The 21,117-nt window shown below is 49.1% G+C and overlaps 8 protein-coding genes across 8 annotated transcripts; 5 read left to right on the top strand and 3 right to left on the bottom strand.

Annotated features, from left to right (window-relative positions):
- Positions 1–169: 169 nt before the first annotated feature.
- N7479_000650 (DUF1917 domain-containing protein) lies at positions 170–1,140 on the top strand (the record flags this gene model as incomplete). The annotated part of the gene is made up of 2 exons (XM_057248348.1): positions 170–224; positions 281–1,140. The coding sequence occupies 2 exons, from the start codon at positions 170–172 to the stop codon at positions 1,138–1,140; spliced, it is 915 nt and encodes a 304-aa protein (XP_057112780.1).
- Positions 1,141–1,567: 427 nt separating this feature from the next.
- Positions 1,568–2,449, bottom strand: N7479_000649 (COG1/VPS51 family protein; the record flags this gene model as incomplete). Its single annotated transcript, XM_057248347.1, has 1 exon — positions 1,568–2,449. One exon carries the CDS (start codon positions 2,447–2,449, stop codon positions 1,568–1,570), a length of 882 nt encoding a protein of 293 aa, XP_057112779.1.
- Positions 2,450–2,623: 174 nt separating this feature from the next.
- On the top strand, positions 2,624–3,355 carry N7479_000648 (OB fold domain-containing protein; the record flags this gene model as incomplete). The annotated part of the gene is made up of 1 exon (XM_057248346.1): positions 2,624–3,355. One exon carries the CDS (start codon positions 2,624–2,626, stop codon positions 3,353–3,355), a length of 732 nt encoding a protein of 243 aa, XP_057112778.1.
- Positions 3,356–3,643: 288 nt separating this feature from the next.
- On the bottom strand, positions 3,644–8,060 carry N7479_000647 (SKI complex subunit tetratricopeptide repeat protein SKI3; the record flags this gene model as incomplete). Its single annotated transcript, XM_057248345.1, has 3 exons — positions 3,644–7,622; positions 7,684–7,884; positions 7,945–8,060. 3 exons carry the CDS (start codon positions 8,058–8,060, stop codon positions 3,644–3,646), a joined length of 4,296 nt encoding a protein of 1,431 aa, XP_057112777.1.
- A 508-nt stretch (positions 8,061–8,568) lies between these two features.
- Positions 8,569–10,988, top strand: N7479_000646 (sterylglucosidase 1; the record flags this gene model as incomplete). The annotated part of the gene is made up of 4 exons (XM_057248344.1): positions 8,569–8,952; positions 9,012–9,943; positions 9,998–10,316; positions 10,365–10,988. 4 exons carry the CDS (start codon positions 8,569–8,571, stop codon positions 10,986–10,988), a joined length of 2,259 nt encoding a protein of 752 aa, XP_057112776.1.
- Positions 10,989–13,340: 2,352 nt separating this feature from the next.
- N7479_000645 (karyopherin MSN5) lies at positions 13,341–17,499 on the top strand (the record flags this gene model as incomplete). The annotated part of the gene is made up of 8 exons (XM_057248343.1): positions 13,341–14,829; positions 14,884–15,008; positions 15,059–15,130; positions 15,185–15,409; positions 15,466–15,569; positions 15,631–15,889; positions 15,948–16,090; positions 16,146–17,499. 8 exons carry the CDS (start codon positions 13,341–13,343, stop codon positions 17,497–17,499), a joined length of 3,771 nt encoding a protein of 1,256 aa, XP_057112775.1.
- A 635-nt stretch (positions 17,500–18,134) lies between these two features.
- N7479_000644 (putative NADH-ubiquinone oxidoreductase subunit GRIM-19) lies at positions 18,135–18,918 on the bottom strand (the record flags this gene model as incomplete). Its single annotated transcript, XM_057248342.1, has 5 exons — positions 18,135–18,183; positions 18,257–18,409; positions 18,541–18,647; positions 18,743–18,866; positions 18,914–18,918. The coding sequence occupies 5 exons, from the start codon at positions 18,916–18,918 to the stop codon at positions 18,135–18,137; spliced, it is 438 nt and encodes a 145-aa protein (XP_057112774.1).
- A 95-nt stretch (positions 18,919–19,013) lies between these two features.
- On the top strand, positions 19,014–20,246 carry trm10 (tRNA (guanine(9)-N(1))-methyltransferase; the record flags this gene model as incomplete). The annotated part of the gene is made up of 1 exon (XM_057248341.1): positions 19,014–20,246. The coding sequence occupies one exon, from the start codon at positions 19,014–19,016 to the stop codon at positions 20,244–20,246; it is 1,233 nt and encodes a 410-aa protein (XP_057112773.1).
- Between the last annotated feature and the right edge of the window lie 871 nt (positions 20,247–21,117).

Raw genomic sequence — 21,117 nt, 5'->3', positions numbered from 1 at the left:
TTATAGCAACGACTAGGGTAGTAGAGAGTGCGTGGAAATCAAAATGCGGGTTCTTTTCACATCGCGCCCACCTGTACTTCGCAATTACTTCCCCAACTCCAACTCCATCTCCATCTCCACCTCCAGGAAGAATCACAAGAGAATCATATTATTATCCAGTGCCTAAACCATGACATCAACCACAGCAGCCGATGAAATATTCTCCGACGAATCAAGCTTCTATGGTAAACCCCGGCTCATACTCCAACCCAACCGAGAAACCCCAGCTAACCGACGTCAGGCGACGATGATGAAAAGAACCAGCTGGAGGCACAAGTCTCATCCTACGACCCAGAGCTATTCTGGGTAGAGACCCATCCGAAGCTTCTATCAACCATACAGGAGCAGCTGCGCGCGCCGCCAACACGCGCAAAGGCCTCACCATCAGACGTTTCTATGGACGATGCATCCCCAGAACCCAGCACCCTACGGTGCAACCAGCGCGGGAAGACCGAGCCCATAGAGCACTTTTTAGCGCGTCTTCCGCCATCAACAACTAAATCCGCGAGCGTAGGCCCCTGGATCTGGATGTTCAATCCACATGAGGTGCCGCCGAGACAAAGCGGTGATGTTCCCGCTCTGCTTCGGAAAGGCAGGGAGCTTCTGCAGGAGTACGAGAATGAGAGTACGATACTGCGCGAGGCGCATGATAAGTCTGGCGCGAAAACTACTGCTGCTTTGACTCGTAAATTGAACCCGATGAGGAAGGAACTTGAGAAGAACATTCTTGCTCTGGCGAGAGAGACGGGTGTTACGGATGGGAAGTGGATGCTTTTTCCGACTGTTGATCAGGTTGATAAGTCCTGGAAGACGGTGGTTAAGGCGATGGAGAAGGGGGAGCTTGGGGATGCGGCGAAAGTTGCTACTGATGATGGGGGTGGACAGAGTCGGTTGATTTGTGTTTACACAGCTGATTTTGGGGATGTTGAGGATGTTAAGCGGGTTGTGAGTAAGTTAGTTGATCTTGGGCTTGTTGGAAAGGGGTCCCGGCCTATTTACTACAAGACTGATGCGTTCACTCATCTGGAGATTAACTCGAAAAATGAGTATGGGCTGAAGGCGAGTATGTATTCGAGTCGGGAGGTGCTGGAGGGGAAGTAGAGAGAGATGGTAATTTTGGCTTTGTGGGGGATTGTTTATGATTGATGAGAACATGATTCATGATTAATGTTTAGCTGTAGTGGGTATCTCTGAACGCAGTTATCTACATGTATGATACTTGACGTGTTTCCGGACATTGGTAGCGGTATGTTCTATATGGGAGGGTGGCCGTGTACCCAGGGAATTCGCAAAAGTCAGGGCAGCAGTGGTTTCGTGGTGGTTCGTTGGGACCAGAGCTGGAGGTAGATGTAGATTGATCATGTCTTGCATAGATCGGAAATGATTTGTCTTCATGAATGAGCCTGCTCATTCATGGCCGCAGCGGTCGGTCCAGTCAGAGGTGATAGCTCAGTTCGACAGGGGTTCATTGCCTAGGAGCCCCAACCGCATGGATTATGGCCGAGAAGAGGTGTGCGTGAGGAGGTGTTCAGTCATCTTGGCTTGGCTGGTTCATGACTTTCTCGCACGCTTCCCGGATCTCAGCAACCCCCTTGACAGCGCCCCAAGCGTCAAGTAAATGCTGTATCTCTTTCCAGTCCTTCTCCGCATCCTCCTGTTTATCCTCTGCCAGAAGCTTCTCTAGTCTCTGTGGCGTAGCAAGCACCCACCGAACAGTATCCTTCTCACTCTTCTGACTCGAAGCCCCGTCTTCCAGCCTCGCTTCCTTCATTCGCCGTCGCTGCTCCTCGCCTTCCTTAATGAGGCCACCAGCAGTCTCAGCAACAAAAGCAATAGCCGGACCTAGCGTTTTCGTCATAGTCAACGGCGCGCCGCGTTCATCCATACTGCGCCGCATTTTACCAATTGTCTCTACCGCGCGAATCAACTTTGAGTAGTTATCGTAGACCAGCGCCTTCCGCTCTCCGTCGAGAGTGCGGATATCCCCAACTAACGTGTTCTCCGCCTTGAGCACCGTAGCCAGCGACGATTTTGACAAGAGATGCTCCACATACTGCTGCGGGTCGAAGTCCGCACTGTCAAGCTCCGTGCCTGACCCTAGAGCGGATGGGTCAGAGATGTCTCCTGCATCTGTGTTCCGCGGCACACTCCGAGAGCGAGATCCGTCTCGGGAGGCAGATGTGCCTGCGCCGGGCGGTTTAAGGTTGTAGTAGTCTCGCAGGGCGCTGCGATTGCGACGTAGATGGAGTGAGGGGGAGAGCGCACGTGCAGTGGATGGGGTAGATGCAGCGCTGAGCCCCCCGCTGATGTTGGCGTTCGAGGTATCAAGGGATGCACGGGAGGAAGCCGGACCTGGCGAATGGGCTCGGGAGGAGGCAATGGATGGACGTGGAGATGATAGAGTCGACATCGTGGTGTGTAGTGAGGAATGTCGGAGTTGTCGGAGGTGAGCCAGTCGGGCCAGGTCAATGGCTTTAAGCGGTGGTCTGTGCTTTTGTTTTGGCGTTGAGAGCTTCACCAAGTTCGCTACTAGTATTTGATTCATCATACGCGCCAATATGATCCCGAGGGAATCCAACCCATCATGACTAGTCCTGATCAAATCGCAGCTCAGATACTGAGCACCAAATCCCTCTCAGTGTCCCAATCCTGGCTCAATGCCTTCCTAGCATCATCCAGCACAGCACAACGCAATATTCCCCCCTCGGCTGTCGCAAAGACGGCCATATTCCGTCTCCTCGCCTCTGATATCAAAGAGTCACTCTCCAAACATAGATCATGCGTGCTACCAGTCAATACCCATGACCCGACGATCCAAGAGCTACGGCTGCAAGGCTCAATCCCCGTGCAGGTACTAGACATTGAGGACATCGGCACAAGTCTATGGAGTCAGATTGAAGCAATTGAACGTGTTGAACGTGGTGAGGCGATCCGCGGCCGTGAGATCGTGCGCACAATAGCTATTGGGGAGGACGCCGAGGCATCGGAGAACAATCGCGCGAATAACAACCCTGCGAACGGTGCTACTGCGTCTGGGAATAGTGGGTATGGGCCGCACCGCCTGATTCTTGAGGATTCAGCGGGAACTATGGCTGTGGGTGTTGAAATGCAGCGTATTGATGGTATAGCGTTGGAGAAACTTGCTATTGGGGCGAAGCTCTTGCTTCGTAATCCATCTGTTGCGAGAGGTATGGTGCTGCTCACTCCGGGGTCTGTCACTCTGCTCGGGGGAAAGATTGAGGCTTTGGATAAGCCGTGGAGGGAGGGGAGGAAGGCTAGGTTGCTGGAGAAAACTGCAGGCATCGAGAGAGAATGAGAAGAGACAACTCACCGTGGGTTCACCCAGCCAGTTGAATAGATGCCAGGCCGTTGCTTTTTCTAATTCGCGCTTGTTATTAAGGTATGTAATTTGCATTTCTCTTAGTCTATTATAAATACGTTTATAATTATTGTGATTGAGTTTGATGTTATCATGTTCATTCGCTGAAAACTGATTGTGCAGATTGTGCAGTTAGAGTAAATACACTGTGCATCAAGTTCGTCTAGCCCTCGCGCTTGTATGACGCTTGTGCCAGGGTGGCAGGGTAGTTACTTCGTCACCCAATTACTGCGGTCCATGGCCTGTGCGACGATTCCACATGTTCTGGGTAGGTACTTTGTGGCTCAATTGCTCCCATCCATTCCGTTTCCACGGGGCAATCATGATCGCACGCAATGCGTCACCGACCTTCCCGGTTTGTGTATAGGCTTGGCTGAGATTCTCAGCTCCAAGGTTGCCGTAAGGAGGCACGCTCCGCAGAGCGCGTTTGATAGTCATCGCCGCGGGGTACGGGTTTCGTGACGCTATCGACAACTCCATCCATCCGGCAGGTTGTCCAGGTGTAAGCATCACGGCTGCAGTGGCATTACCAATGCGTCTGATGTTTTCGGGGACGGCTGCATTATCGTCGAGTCCCATTGCTGAGATGGCACTAAGGAGTTTGAAGATTTTAGCACGGTCGTGGAGATCGATGTCATCGCGCGAGATAATGCTTTTAAGGTCCGATTCAACTGCTTCAATGGCGTCCCGATCCGCATCGAGGAGAGCGATGGCACCCAAAAGTGTGACTGCTCCGATATGGCCAGGGTGATTCATCACACAATCCAGTAGTTGCTCGCGAGCAACAGCTCGATTCTCCTCGCCACCCTTGGCCCACAGGACCTGGGCAAGAAGACAGACAACATCTGGGGCATTTTGTGCTTCTTCAAGGGCATCGCGGAACATATCTATGGCTTGATCCATAGACTTCAGATTGTAAAACGCTAGACCAGCAGTCAGATGCGCAGACAGACGAAGCTTCTTGCGAGTTTCGGGATCGAATTTCTCCGCGTCTTCTTCCCCAGAGAGCATGAGCGCAAGTTCGGCTTTCTCCGCAGCATCCGTATAAGAACGGCCTGCAAGCAGGACACGAGCCATATCTGCATTTGCTTGGGCATATCTCGAAAGCGAGGATGGCGACTCGGTCTGTTCGAACTCTTCTTCCATGTCGGAACAAACAACCTGCAGACTAGACTCGGCATCTGTGGTCTCGCCCATCCTTTCTGCCAATAGGGCGGAAAGGTGCACAAACGGCAAGTTTGACGGATCCTGAATGCAAAGCTGGTGCAGCGCAAAGAATGGCTGAATGAGTTCGGACACCTCGGATGCAGAAGTGGCATTCAAATGGTCGAAGTGGGTCAGGCTGAACTGGCGCTTAGTGAGAATATCGGATGAGTTCGAGATGTCAAAGGCATGCTCAAAATAACCCCTGGCCTCCTGTGTCTCAGAGGAAACAAGGGAAACAAAGCCTTGGCCCACCCAGGCCAGTGAATAGTCTGGGTCGGTGGCCTGCGCTCGCAAGAAGGTCTTGTATGATTGTTGGCCTTCATCGTGGAGGAGATAGAGTGCTCCAAGGTTGGTCCAAACTTGCGCGTTGCGTTCGTTCAAGTGCAAACTTCGCACCAACGCATGCTGGGAGACCTTGGGACTCATGCTAGCAGTAACAACACCCAATGAGTTCCAGAAATCGGCATTTCCCGCCTCCGATTCGATTGCTCTCTTGAAACATCGCATGGCTGCTTTCAGGAACTTGCGAGACTTCTTACTTTTTTTAGTCGGATCCGGTTGCACACTGCGATGGGCCAAATATTCCGCCCAGCCAAGGTTGTACCAGGCAACTCCTTGGGAATGAGGATCATTCGCCGCAACATGGAGTGCACGTTTATAGGCGATGATAGACATGTGAATGTAGAAGTCAGATGGCATCGATTCTTCACTTTCATTGGCTGCGAGCCAATCAGTTCCGACACCATCGATATCGGTCATGGCATCAAGGGCCATAGGATCGAGATTAACGGCTAGTAAAGCCTTGCAGCTAGAAGCAGACAGCTTTCCAGCCTTAGCCTTCATGTATGAGAAGTTGGCCAAGGCATCGCCTACAGCCTTCCATAAGTTGAAGATATCGCTTTGGATTTGCACAAGCGAGCTGGCCACCGAAATGGCTTGGTATGCAAGCTCTGCCGCATCGTTGAAGAGGCCCACGGCAAGGCTCTTCGTCGAACTCTCAGTTAGTGTCTGAAGAAGTGCGAGAGTCACACCAACGTCATCAGGGCGGGATTTCAGGACATGTTCGTAGGCAGCGATGGCGTCTTCGTACTGGCCAAGCTCCCGCCTGACGTTTGCCAGCATATAACTTGCGAACCATACATGATCCTTGTCTTTGGCTGAAAGCTCCGGTTCCAATAGTTTTGCTTGCTCAAATGCCTTGGTGGCGGCGTTGTATCGACCAGAGTGGTGATAGCTCTCGGCAAGGCCGACCCAAGAGTGGTAATCAGTTGGCTTGAGTCGTAGCGCTGCTTGGAAGGACACGACACTTTTACTGTATTGTTGTTTGTTAACCTGAACCGACCCCAATGCTGCATACGGCCAGCTGAATCCTTTGCGTTTCGACCCAGGAGCAGGCCTGGCCTTACCGGAGTCAACCACCCGCTGCGCAATTGCTTCCACAAGGTCCCATTCCTTCGAGTCAGCAAAGCCGTTGGCAAGACGCTCGGCGGCCTCAATCTCGGATGTTGACAGTTCAAATGCCTTGTGGAAGCATCTCCGAGCTCTGGTCTTATCTTTCTTGTAGTCTGCGTAGTAAAAACCAAGAATGGTGTATGCTGGAGCGAAGTTCATATTCGCTTGAATAGAAGCAAAGAGGCTAGCATAAGCACCACTGCGATCTTTGCGCGCGGCTGGCGACGGGTCAAGCTCCCACTGGCAGTAACCAATGCGGTAAAAAAGCTCGGATCTGAACACCCTGTTGTCCGGTTGAGCTTCGTTGAGGTCCTGAAGTGTAGTCTGAAGACTGGCTAGGCCACCTTCAAGATCGCCACTTAATGCCTCACACCAAGCAAGCTCTCCGCGAATCTTGAGGTTAGAAGAATCGCGCTCAAGTGATCGTCGCAGGAAGTTAACAGCCTCTGCGTAGTCCTGATCCTCTTTTAAAATCAGACCAATTCCAAGAAGGCAATTGGAGGAGGTTGGGTGCCGTTCGAGAATGTCCTCAAAGATTCTTTTCGCATCTGTGTGGTGCCGGGGAGATTGATAATGAATCATGGCATTCGCAAGTGCGTTATTCAAGGCATCAATCGTATTGGGGATCTTGACACCACTGTACTTTACCAAGTTCTCAACGTACAGTAATCCCTTACGAGCAACATTGATCACGCTCTCATACTCATTGAAAGAGAGGTAGACATCTGCCATGATGCGGTGGGCAAGAATTGAATCTCGAGCGGAGTCCAAACCCTCAACCATAACGGCAAGAGGGTCTTGAGGAACAGTTGCATCGTCAGCAATTTCGTTATCAGGTTGATTGGCTGTGGTTTCCTTGCCATCTTTGGCATCCTTGTCGTCTGTTTCGTTTGAAGGGTCCTTGGGAAATGGGGATAGTTCGCTCAATAAAAATCCTTTGAGCACCTGCGAGAGACCAGATTCCGGGAAAAACTCAATGTACTCGCGCAGCTGCCCGACGTCGTACTGGGAGAAATCTTGAACATCCTGCCACCCCAGGAAAACCTTCCATGCGGGTTCAAATGGATGTTTGATAATCACCATGTCATGTGCTGCCTTGAAAACGGCGGATCTCTTCGCCTCCTTCTCACTATCAGGCAGAACTCCAAGTTCTTCATATGCACGCTGGAATAATTTCTCCTCGCATTGACGGCGTACTGTATCGTCGTTGGTCCAATCAATCATTCCTTGGTAGAATTGGTCCAATCGGCTCTTGTTGGCAGCTTCCCGCCGAACTTCCTGGGTGACTTGTTCGATACGAGCACCAAGACGCGTTCTGCGCTCTCCAATCTCACGATTGATAAACTCTCTTTCTTGGCGCTCGGTGATTTCAATCAATCGCTGGTATGTTTGGGACGGACGAGGCAACCGGCCCTCAAGGAAGTCGTACAGAGGTGAGCCCGGTAGCTGGAGTTCCAATGCATGCTTGTGTTGAGTCGATGTCCCATTCCTCTTCATCAACTGTGTGTATTTGTTAATCAGATCTTGGCAGCGTTCCTTCTCGTCGCTAGAAGTCATCAGCACTATGTTCTTGGTATACATCAATTCCAAAGGAAGTCAAAACATACGTCTGAGCGAATATCTTTCCAAGAGCAATGACTGCCTTGTGATAGCCATCATGGTTGCAGCCACCCTGTTTCTCGTACAGGGAGATCAAGCCCTGCCAAGCAGTTTTATCGTCGGGATTGATACCGGTCGCAGCAAAATAGGCATTCTCTGCGTCAATATTCTTATTCAAGCGATCGCTGGCAAGACCGAGGAAGACATTCCTAGAGAAAAAAAACAAACCAAGTTAGTCATGTTCCATGCAGGATCAGGGATTGTCATACGCGTGGTAATTGTTAGGCTCGTTCCTGACAAGCTCCTTGGCTTTTTCTGCAGCAGCTTGGTAATTCTTCGATTCCAAAGCCGCTCGCACGGCCTTCAATGCCGCTTTGCTCGACATGATTCCCGTTGTGCAAAGACAGCGGGGAGAAACTGTCGTGGTGGAGCAAAGCGGTCGGCTAGCTCTCGATACGTCACTGCTTATCGTTATCGAAGGTGGACACTGATCTTCGAGTTGGCAATGAGCTGATTGTTGCGCTTGAAAGTCAGAATTGCCAAATAGAACAAAAGAATCACCTTGGAGAGCTCACGCCAGATGTATTGAGCACAACTCGAGGGAATCAAAATCTCCTGAACGGTTTCTTAAAGTGGTCAGAATCACGTGCTCTGGTGATTTGCACGAAAGTATCGGGCAGCTCGGGAGTAGTGACCTTCGTAAGGGTTGCCAAGGCTCGTTCGCAACCTATCTCACTACTATTCGAGTTGGGGGAATCGGAAAATCGTTGCCTACTTCCAGATATCTACTTTCTACGAGCTGAGAGCTATATCTACTCCCTTCCTTGACTTGCTCACCCTTAAACCTCTCGCGCGAGACCGCGGCTTCACTCAGTTTGACCTTCGGGGCAACAATGGCCCCTCTGCGTCTAAAGGTCGAGGGCCAGACTTTCCGAGACCCTCACAATCGGGAGATCACATTACGGGGCATAAACGTTGCGGCCGATGCGAAATACCCAAAGACACCCGATATCCCTACATACATCGCCGATAAGTTCTTCGATGCCGACAATGTCTCATTCGTTGGGCGACCTTTTCCATTAGAAGATGCCCATGTTCATTTCAAGCGACTTCGGAAATGGGGTTATAACACAATCAGGTACATTTTTACCTGGGAAGCCATTGAGCATGCAGGACCGAGAGTTTACGACCATGAGTGGGTTGCATTCACCATAGAAGTCCTCCGGATAGCTAAACAATACGACTTCTGGGTCTTTATGGACCCGCATCAGGACGTGGTAAGTATATATGATCACCCTGGCAAATAACTTACAACCTCATACTAACCCCTTCTTAGTGGTCTAGGTTCTCAGGAGGATCAGGGGCGCCGATGTGGACGCTTTATGCAGCGGGACTAAATCCAAAAACCTTCAAAAGCACGGAAGCCGCCTTGGTTCAAAACACATACGACATCCCCGCGGAGTTTCCCAAGATGATATGGAGCACAAACTACACTAGACTGGTTTGTCAAACTATGTTCACCTTGTTTTGGGCTGGGCGGGACTTTGCTCCTAAGGCTATCATTGATGGGATCAATATTCAAGATTACCTTCAGAACCACTTTATTGATGCATGCGCATTCTTAGCACGGAAAATTCATGAAGCAGGTGATCTTGACGGCGAAGTTATCATCGGCTGGGAAAGTATGAATGAGCCTCATCGTGGTGTTATTGGTGTGCAAGACATTTCAGTAATTCCACCGGAGCAGCAACTTCAACTAGGTACTTCACCGACAGTGTTCCAAGCGATGCTCACTGGTTCAGGCAAGGCTTGCGAGCAAACAACATGGGCATTTGGAAACTTCGGTCCTTACAAGACCGGCACAAACCTGGTGGACCCGGAAGGTGAGATAGCTTGGTTGCCAGCTGACTATGATGATAGCAAGTATGGCTGGCAACGTGACCCTGGGTGGAAACTTGGAGAGTGCATCTGGGCTCAGCATGGAGTTTGGGACCCGTCTACCGACACTCTTCTACAGAAGGATTACTTTTCAAAGAACCCTAAGACGGGCAGTCCACTTGATTACGAGAAATTTACCAATTCTTATTTCTTGGATCATTACCGTGCATACAAAAATGCCATCCGAGGAATCTGGCCTGAGGCAATAATGTTTTGCCAGCCACCTGTGATGGAAGTACCGCCAGACGTCAAAGGCACTGCTGATGATGACCCGAACATGGTCCATGCAGTTCATTTCTATGACGGATTAACCCTTTTGACAAAGCATTGGTGAGAATTGACGGAGGTTCTTCAACTGTATGTCGCTAGTACTAACTCCTATAGGAACCGACTCTATAATGTAGATGTTATTGGTGTTCTCCGGGGCAAATACCTCACACCTGCGTTTGCGCTCAAAATTGGCGAGTCGGCTATTCGCAACTGTTTGCGTGACCAGCTTAAGTTCCTCTGTGATGAAAGCCGAAATTATATGGGCAGCCATCCGGTGGTATTCACGGAGATTGGGATTCCCTATGATATGGACGATAAAAACGCATACAAGACCGGTGACTATAGTAGTCAAACCAGCGCCATGGACGCAAACCATTTTGCACTGGAGGGCAGTACTTCCAATGGCTTCACGCTGTGGGTATATGTTACACAAGTACGTATATTTGCTCCTCGGAATATGCATGGTACTGACACAATGTAGAACGACCACGAATGGGGTGATCAATGGAATGGAGAGGACCTTTCTATTTATTCCCGGGATGATCTAGAACTGCCAGCAGGATCCAACACTCGACCTCTTGATCCCAATTCACCGGCCTACTCTGAAAGTCAGAGTAACGGAGAAGAGCTGAATGTTGGACCTCGTAACCTCAAAGGTGTTTTGTCAACTCCTTCGATCTCCACTGACCTCTCCCAGCCAGAGCAGCAAGGTTACCGCGCCGCAGAAGCATACCTCCGTCCTAGTCCAACATACGTGAGCGGAAAGTTAGACAGTCATGTTTTTGATCTCAAGAATTGTATGTTTACTCTATCGCTGACGGCCAAAGGGGCAACCACCGCGACTGCCCCCACCGAGATATATCTTCCCGAGTTCCACTTCCCAGAGAGCAACATCGTCGTCGCAGTCAGCGGTGGCAAGTGGGATATCAATGTCCAGGATATCCACGGTGTCAAGCTGCAACATCTGCGATGGTGGCATGCCGAAGGAGAACAGGATATCAAGATTGAGGGACTCAAGCGCAAGCCCGGGGAGTTTTCGAATCCTGGAGGTGAAGATGTTAGTTATCTAGAACAATGTCAGAGAGGCCAGTGTGTCATGATGTGAAGTTGTTACTAGTCATATTTCGGCTGAAGTTCTTATCTTTCAATTTGAGATCAATTGCTTCCTCATATATCTTCCGGTATTCTTGTTTCTACTCACTCTCCGAGTTGCAATATGAAAAAAAGAAACCTGAGCAAAGACACTGAAGGGAGTTGAAATGATATCTAGGGTCATCTTTGAGTGTATATGTATGTGACAGGTCTATACGGTGGTTACCTTGACTGGCCAAAGAGACTCGCCCCCATTCGCCAGTCAGATAAAAGGAAACTTCCTATATCAATTCACAAGAAAATGTTACTCTACAGCAGACGAGCACAGTATGCCAGAGGAAACGTGAATGTTTATGAGGTTTTCAACCCAAATTTCTCTCAGATAGTGGTACTCAAGACAAGCTCGATAGGGTTGTTGAGGCTACAAATCTTATGGGCAACTCAAAGTATAAAATTGGCTCATTCAATCCGCGGTGTCTGAATGATGCAAGTACACAAGCTTTGGGGTGGATTCATGAAAGTCTTAAAGTTCAAAATACTTCCGTTGCGAATTGCTCTGCTAACATGTTTGTCCTAATAGATGCACTGTCGTCTTCGACATTGGGGCTACTAGCGCCTAAACTAACAGGGGGCAGTAACCCACCCAAGAAGAGATGTTAAATATCACGAGTAATTCAGTTTGCTTTGCTGGCTTTTCAAACAATTAAAACATTCCAAAGGCGTGGAAATTCCAGAGAATGCGGAGGTTGCCGAGATTGAAGTGCCATTACGATAAGCTACCAAGCAAGTATATAGTATATATAGCTCGAGGCAAAATAGAGCACACATTCTAGTGACATGCAAAATACCTCCGATGCACTCCCAGTGAACGCAGTGACGTCGCACCATAGCGCTAATAATATATAGCCTACATGTGGTCTTCTCTACCACCTTCTTTCTTTCTTTCTTTCTCTCTTTCTCTCTCATATTTCCTACACCTCCCCTCCCCCTATTTCTCATGCTTTGTGCGAGTTCTAGATCAGCCTAAGATAATGTCCTCTCAATTCATACTATAAAATGGAAGAAATCAAGATGGTCCCATTCGGACACCTGCCTTTCGATTATCATGTTATGGTAAATCTTTCATAGCGAGCAAAAACCTGATGTAGGTCGCTAATATTGTAATAGGATAAATGGGATGTCAGTTCTCCTCTTATAAAAACCCAGTTCACTCACCATGTATGTGGTCTGAAGAAGTAAGACGGGCAGAAAGACAACAGAAGTCCTGTAGCTAAAATGAAGCATCTTACATTCAATTCTGATATCTGAAATGTACAGACTCAGAAGATCTCTGCTGCAATTTATTTGCATAGTACAAGTCCTCTTTTTCATCCATTTTTTTTTTCATTCAAGGACGCACTGATATCGTATATTCTTGGTCAATTTAATCTCCAAATGGGCTTGGCGTGATAGAGGAAGTTTTAAGTTTGCACTGATGAAATCCCCGAGTATATATTCATGTATAAAAATTGTCGGATGAGGGCCTATACCCGTTATCAAAGGCACATATTGGGATGATTATCTTCAAGACCTAGCTGCTCCTTTGTGCATCTGTACAGTCCATTTCATCAATTGTTATCAACCAGGACTAAGAAGACCAGATCTTGACTGGGCGGATCGGAGCGCTCAGAGACATGCTTTGTTGTACCCAATGAGAAAAAGGCGGCAAAGTCTGATCATCTAAAACGGAAAGGGAAAGCCAGGAAGTGGCAGAGGAAATCCGGTATAGGTCGAACCTTGGAAGTATGTATACAACGGACGTGGGTATGCGAGATAAGATAAACAACGAGGGGCATAGCTCGGGGGCATACTACCTAGACAGCTATGATGATACCAAAACAACGTAGATTAGCATAGAACAAAGAAATATTATACCAATTGTTACTTAACCGATCTTCTTTAACCTTGAAAATACTTCTATCACTTTCTCTATCCAGAGCACCGCAAAAGTGAAGAGCGGAGCATCAACGTGTGAGCGGTGTGCCCTTGTTGATCTTTAGGGAAAATTCTCAGCCCGACAAGTCACCAATTGTCTTCTGCGAGTCTTCCCTTTCGTGATCTTAACCTTCGCCAACCCCCTGCATTACAAAAGTACCGGTTCGCAGCTTCAGGTCCGGTCCTCAGCCTTGAACCACCTTTCCCCCGGAAAGAGCGAGTGGCGCGTGCGGATGGCCGTTGCGGTGTCCAACTAGCTAACACAGGACAAGTTCAACGGCCATCGAGTCTTATTTGCCCCTCCCGACTATGAGACGCGGTATACAACTGTGACACGAGACTGAGACTTTAATTTTCTGTTCACCAAATACTTCTTCAACACGTCAACAAGATGGCTGCGGAGGAGTTGTCGGAGGGCGGCATGGCCGATATCATCCGCGCCCTGCAACTTATTCACAACCCTGCATCGTCAAATGATATACGGAAAGAGGCTTCACAGTTCGTGGAAAGACTGAAAGACTCTGATGCTGCAGCGCGAAATGGCTTCCTTTTGGCTTCCCGTATCGAGCATGAGCCCGTTGTCCGATACTTCGGTCTTACTCTCCTCGATCACGTTCTTCGCCAATACAACTTCACCAACCCCGAAGAAGCCAAGACCTTGCGCATGATGGTTTTACAACTCGCTGAGAATATCCGCCCCGAAGACCCTGCCTATTTCCGGAATAAGATCCCCCAACTGTGGGCCGAGGCCGCTAAGAAGACCTGGGGACTGGATTGGATGGATATGGATGCCAACCTGGTTCAGTTCTGGGGTGCATCTCTCGTTCACAAGGAGCTAGTACTCGCTGTTCTGGAGACCCTTTCTGAGGATGTATTTTTCCGAGAAGATATCGCCTCGTCATTGCGGGGGGGTGAGCTCAATCGGTCGCTCATCGAGATCTTTACCCCTGCAGGAATCGTGGAGCAAATTACCGGGGATAAGAACGTGGCTACCATTCCACGATGTGGACAGGAGGGCTGGCTCATTCGAATCTGCGAATTTCTCGACAACTGCGTTCAGAATATCTCTAGCTCGGAGCAGGCTCGGGATGCCGCCATAAAGGCTCTGGCAACTTTGAGATCTGCCTTGTCATGGTCCGTCTACAAAGGTGTCCTTGCCTCCCATGTCGTTCCCAGCATTTTCCGAGCTTTGCCTTGTCAAGATGACCAGGTGCTTCTCTCTGCAATCGAAGCACTTCATGCGCTTTATGGAAGAAACACCATCGGCAGCGAAGACTCGCACGAGCTAGTCTGCCTGATCTTCGAGTCAGAATACCTCGTTGTTCTTCAACGGCTTTATGAATGGTCAATCGTGGGTCCAGACGACGTTGATGATCCCAAATATCTTATATCCAAAAAGCTTGCTGAGATGGTTTCATATATTGCAGGATGCTTGGAAGATGACAAGTTCTTAGTTTCTACGATGGACCGTTTGAATCTACCGCCATTCCTGCAATTCATGGTCAATATCATGCAACACCAGAGCTTGACGGTCTCCATACCTTGCTTGCATCTCTGGTCCAGATTGTTACAAAACTCGAAAATTAGTAACCTAGAATTTGTGCTACAGCAAACTCCCCACTTCTTGAACATTTGCACCCAGAGGCTTCTTCGCTGGGAGTCTCTCCCGACTGAATCCGATGATCCCACGGTTCAGTTTTTGGTCGAGGACATTGATACAATTCCGGAACGGCATGCTTTTGTTGGCAATTACCGCCGTTACTGTTCCTCGATCATTGAAATCATCACGTTCAAGCGACCCCAAGAAGCGGTGCGCGAAATTCTTGCCCGGGTGGACACCAACCTCGACAATTTGTATAGCGGCGTTCAGCCATTTAACAGTGAGTATCACTAATCCGGCGAACTACGGGCTTAGCGACTCATTCATTTCATAGTGGCAACTTTCAACAAATCCTCGATTCCTCTTATGCGAGCGGATGCTCAATTCGCAGTAGTAGAGGCTGTCATCAAGGGCTACAACAAATGGGTCTCAGCTCATGGCAAAGCACCCCAACGTGATGTAAGACGACGAAACAAAAAATTCAATTATCGGTTGCTGATATCTCCCAGGAATCTAAACGAATGGAATTAGAACATGCGGTGGAAAACTGGGCGTCAACCCTGATGCAGAGATCTTTCGAAGTATGTCATCCCGAAAAATCTAACGAATTCCATCCACTCATCAATTTGCTGTAGGATCCGGTCCTGAAACAACGAGTCATCAAACTGGCCGTCGACATCTCTTCCAAAGCTTTGGACAATCATCCAGGATTTGCGCTCAAAGTTCTGGAACACATTCTCATGTCACGTCTCCCTGATCAATCTGAATACCCATTGTATTCCGAGGCTGTTAAAGAACTACATGGATTGGCAAGCTCTGAACTTCGTCGGTTGGCTATGCGCTATGCCGACTACTTTTATGTATGTCAATCCTTATATCCTGATCGTTCAGTAACCCCTAACCGTGCCAACTGCAGACTTTCTATGACCTCCTTGAGCCGAAGATCAAAGAAATCACAGCGGCTAACCGCATCGATGACAAGTTGCAAATGGAGCTGACTTCTATCTTGCTTATTATCATGTAACGTTTCGTCCCATCCCTGTTATTTACCTAAAGTTGCCCCATACTGACTTCGATGTAGGCAACGCGCAATTAATGCTGATCCATACCTGCGCCAAAATCGCCTGGCAGCCTTCCTTCAGCCCATCCGAGAGTCATGGCAAGACGAGGAATTCCGTGTCAGCAGCTCCACCTTCCCCGGGTTTTGCAATATGCTTGGATTAGAAAATGTCGGTCCATACATGCAATCCAAAGAAGCACAGAAACTGGCAGACTGGTCGGAGGTTGTCTTGGACGCTGAAGGAAGGTTAGTCCAAGAAGAGATGACCAGAAAGTTCCAGGTGAGAGACCGAAACCTCATTTCATGTACTAGGGCCAATCTGAACAATTATTCTATAGCTGTTGCCATTGCGTGGCACCAAGACTATGTTGGCTGTTTCCACGGACCGAGTCAAAAAGTCTACGCCTGCTTATGTGACCGCTTGTGAGATGTGGCATGAACTGATCCCAGTGATTCTTCCAACGTTGCTGCAACTTGTCAGGTACTTATCTATGCTAATGCAGGTTCATGCCATCACGCTAACCTTCAATTTCAAGACACGCGCATGCCTTCCACAATCCCGCCAATTGGAATATGGTCGAAGGCATGCAGCCAGTGGTCGAACGTATCCTCACAGATCGATTTTGGCAAGCCGGTATTTCCATCGGTAGCCGTGACGAGTTCTACGCTAGAATCACATCGTCGAAGTCTACACTTGAAGGGTTTGCATCATCGGTTCGAGGAAAAGTCAGAGCAGTCCGCGAAGCATGCTACTCCATGCTGTTCAGCATGAGCAGGATGCGAGAGCACTTCTATGGATTTGCCGAACTCCCAGGTCCCCTGTCCGAAGCACTGTTTGTTGACTCACCACATCTCTCCTCCCACCAGTTCTCGGTTCTTCTCAACATCTCGCGTTGTCTGATTGATGACTGCCCCGTGCAATTCCGCAGCCAATTCCTGCCTCCCATGCTCTCGACTCTGTTCACCAATATTGATCGGAAAGTCACCACAGAGTGGGAGATCATCGAACAACGCAGGAATGGAATTTCAGACGGCGATCTCACCACAGAGATGAAGTCCGAAAGCGTCCTCCGCCAGTTGACTTACTCTGCTGTGATCATGGTAGCCAGTCTATTCGATCCGCAGAGAGGTGGTAAATACTCCCTGCCCCGTCGGCTACGCATAAACATAGACCACCCAGTACTGATGGAACGTGACCTCTCAGACCCAGATGGGACTGAATCAGATCCTAGCGCACCCCAGCCCACTCCGAACCTTTCAGATTCTATTCGTCATTTCGTCCTCTCCTCCCCTGAGATCTTTGAGCCCGTCATGCTCTTTTGTACGCACGCTCTTCGCATGCGCGATACGCGTAGCGGTAGCATCATCACCCGCGTAATTCGCTCAATTCTACAAGACTTCGCGCCCACAAGCGATACCCAGGACACCCCAACTATCGCGACCATCCGTGAGTTCATTTGTACTGATGTCCTCACAGCATGCATTTCTTCCGTACATGAATCATACTTTGTCGATATGCAAAAGGACCTCGCTCAGCTAATTGCATCAATTTGGTGTCTCTATGGCTTCTGCAGCGAGACGCCTCGTGCTGTTTTCCTGAGTTTGCCGGGAATCAGTGCAGAGAAAGTGGCCCAGACTGAGTCTTCACTTCATCAAACTACCTCACCAAGGCAGCAGCGCGCGTTGGTCTTGGAGCTTCTTGAACCCTTGCGCGGCGTTAGTATTGCTGAGCAAGGCAAGATTCTTGGTTCTCGCGAGGAACGTCGTAAGGCCCGTTCAGCATTGCAGGAGAGGTACATGACCAATGAGATGGAGACTCAGCAGCAGACACACCGCGTCGATATTAACGATGGTCCCGATCTCGGTGGTGTGGCCGATCTATTTGGATAGGCTAAGCATCATGTGCTTTTCGGATCATGAAAAGTCGGGATATACCGTGGTGCTATCGGGCTTGTTGATTCTTCATTTTACATACCATGCCATGGATGATCCATTTCCATTCTGTACACCATTTGCGGCCCGACTCCCATTTCCGCAGTGGCACATTTCGCCCTGCCTGTTTTTTTTTTCTGTCTGGATGTGCGATGCAGCTTCTCAACTACCCCCATCGTTAGCGAGCAGCGGCGCTTTGCAAGACATAATATCATAGAAAAGCCACATTCCATTATGCACAAATATATTACGTTCTCTACTATCAGCTTATTGTGGTTTTGCCACGAGATGCAGTATTTGAACAAGCAAAGAAATGAGACATATTGCAAAAGACTGAACTAAACCCTTCACTAGGCAAGTAATATCTACAATGTTTTCCTCGAAGGAGCTTGCTTTGAGACGGTTTATCCCAACTGCCACCACAATGCTTCTAGCTCTCCCACAACGCTCAGAAAGGCTCAGTTCAGTCCGTATACCATGGAAGCAAGGGGTCAACCCAATCAAGCATTCCAAAACACCAGCATCATACACAGTCGAAAGGAGGGAAATGAAGTCCAATATCGCTCAAAATCAGTGTGACATTGTCAGACTGTCTATTGAGTGAGATTGGTGGGGGTATAGGCGAAAGTAGGGCGGACAAAGCTGTTTAGGTAAGTAGGATTAGCATCAATCCCGGAAACGATAAGGCGTGCAACTGCGATTGCATGGAACATACCGGTTAGAGTTGTAGATCTTGGCATCCGTGCCGAGAAGCTCCTTCTCACGCGCCTTGTCGGCGTAGTGCCGGCGGACTTGGTCGCGGTCCTCCTCGGCCTGGAGGAGAGGAGCAAGGTGCAGACGGGACCACATCTTCTCACGGGAGAGCTCACTATTATTCAAACACATATCAGTCACTGAGTTCACTCATTTTATTGCTATCCGATTTGTATCGGGTTCCAATTGCGGTCCTCCCGGGTCGATCGGAGGCAGGAAAGGAGCCTCTTGCTGGATGCAACGTACCGCTGTTCACGGACACCGTGGAAGTACTTGTAGAAACCGTAGGCCATAATAGCGTGCATGCCAATCATGTAGTAGACGGGCTTGAAGCCGCGGGCGGGGACGTTGCGCTATAGAGAGTAAGAAACGAGACCGTTAGCTTGCATGTCTGTGTGCTGGGTGCGCAGGGCTGTTGGGGGCCCGGGAACTGAGTTGTATGGCTTACCTTGTACTGGACTTGAGCGTAGCCCCCCACTGGGGGCATATCCTGAGGCATTGTGACGGTAATGAGCTGGTAAAGGGCTGGGAGGGATAACGAGGAGCCGCTGTGACGATTGGAGAAGTTGGGTCTGGAGGATCACGTGAGGTTTGTACAGTAATGAGGGCTGCGGCGCACGTCATTGGTTGATGGGTTTCTGGGCGGGCACTTTTTGAACTTTTGATCTACAGTCGACAGCCAACCTTTATTCTTTGCTTTCCAATTCCACTAGACAACGATGGAGGAGCAAGAGCGGCCTCGGAAATTAGCCAAACTGGACCACGACGAAAATATCACCCACGAGGTGATTCCCCCTGCCATGACTGAAGCTGGCGATGTTGCCGGCAATGAACCACAGCCCGCCAGCGCCCCGATTGGCAATGAACCTCTCGATCTCTCTGAATTTACAGTTCACAAGGATACAAAACCCACCAATGAATCTACAACTCAAGATGGCGCTGAAGGCGCCGCGCCTGTTATGTCGAAAAATCAAATGAAGAAACTACGCCGCGCAGAGGCTCTCGGGAAAAAGCGTGCGCTTCAAAAATCCCAGAAGAAGGAAAAGCTCAAGGAAAAGCGAGAGCAGCGCCATGCTATGATTGTGGAGGCAAGGGAAAAGGGTGGCGAAGAGGCTGTCAAAGAGCTACGGGTGTTATGGCGAGGGAACAAAGCCAAGCATATCCGATCAACACTCCTACCTCTGACACTCGTGATGGATTGCGGCTATGACGAGCTGATGTCCGACAGAGAGCGCATTTCACTGGCCGGCCAGCTCACGCGATCATACTCAGACAACAGCCGCGCACCCTTCAATGCGCACATGATGTTCTCGTCATTCGACAGATTGCTGAAACAGCGATTCGACACAATATTAGCGTCCCACAAAAATTGGAAGCGTGTTCGCTTCCTACAGGAAGACTTTGTTCGTGCAAGCGAGCTGGCCAAGGAGCAGATGACATCCGCGCGAGGAGGTCAACTCGCAGGGCCATTCGCTGATCAACCTGATGCGAAGCCCGAGGACGGAGAAATCATCTATCTCAGCAGTGATAGTGAGAATATTTTGACTGAGCTTAAACCATACAGCACTTATATTGTCGGAGCGCTTGTGGATAAAAACCGACACAAGGCTGTTTGCTACAAGCAGGCGGTTGCAAAGGGCATCAAAACTGCCAAATTGCCTATCGGGCAGTACATTCAAATGGCGCATCGTCCGGTACTAGCCACCAACCATGTCATTGAGATCATGCTTCAATGGTTGGAGCTTCGTGACTGGGGCAAGGCTTTCATGAAGGTCATTCCCATGCGGAAAGGCGGTGCTTTGAAGGAAACCCAGACTGAGGGCGAGGCTGATGCCGAGAATGATGATGAAGATAAGAACGACGAAGAACTGGAAGCAGACCAGATGAAGCAGCTGGAAGACATCGCAGCTTACGAGGACGGAAGTGAGGATGAAAATGAAGAAAAGGAATAGTTTGAGCTATCCAATGAATATCCTGTACATATTGACAACGCTAGACAGCAGGTAGTCAGCGATTGAGATGACCACACGCTTGTACCAATAGTCATGTATTGATTCACGTCTGCAGAGAAACCTATTCGTTAGTGCAGCACAAGGAGGGATTAAGGTGTGATTGACAAAAGTCCATTAGAGTCTTTATATATAAAAAAAAGAGGTGCAGACTCACCTTTGACACCCCCCTCTGATCCCAAGTGCCGATCAATTACCCTGTGGATGTGGGAGAGCGCGCCTCCCTAACGCCGGTTTGGGGGGCGAGCATACTTAAATATATACCCTCGCCCACGTCAATAGGCTACTTCGTGTACCTCCCCCATCACAGCTAACCGGAGTGGATGTGCAGGTGGCTTGATGTTTACCTTCCCTATATCAGACCTTATTTCCTGATTAGGATGTCACTAGTATTTTTTTGTAGTCTGATTATCTTTGATCCCAACTTGTGATCACCGTATTTTGGATTTTTCAAGCATTACATCCAATAAACTACATATGTATGTCACAATCAAACGAGTTGACCCTACTCCGTTATATATGTATGTATTGATCGGCTATCCCGTTTGCCGGTGCTTTCCTACCCTTTTCGAGCTTCTAAAGGTTGGAAATCTGGACCAAAGCTGCTCATCTCTTATAATTACCCTTGCTCTCCATGGCTAGAAGATGACAGAAGATAGTGAACGTCAATGTAGAAAAGTATAGTTCCTATTTAGGCTTAGGGCATGCGAGCTCGGATGGTTACGTAAGACAATTAGCCACAACAGCCACAATCTATGACGGAGGCGACTTTCATTGTGATTATTGCACTTTGAAGACAGACTTTCACTTTTTT

This window comes from Penicillium vulpinum (assembly GCF_028829585.1).
Source record: "Penicillium vulpinum strain IBT 29486 chromosome Unknown utg000001l_segment0_segment0, whole genome shotgun sequence".
Lineage (NCBI taxonomy): Eukaryota > Fungi > Ascomycota > Eurotiomycetes > Eurotiales > Aspergillaceae > Penicillium > Penicillium vulpinum.
The sequence above is the reverse complement of the archived record's forward strand: the minus strand, read 5'-3'. Positions and strand labels throughout refer to the sequence as shown.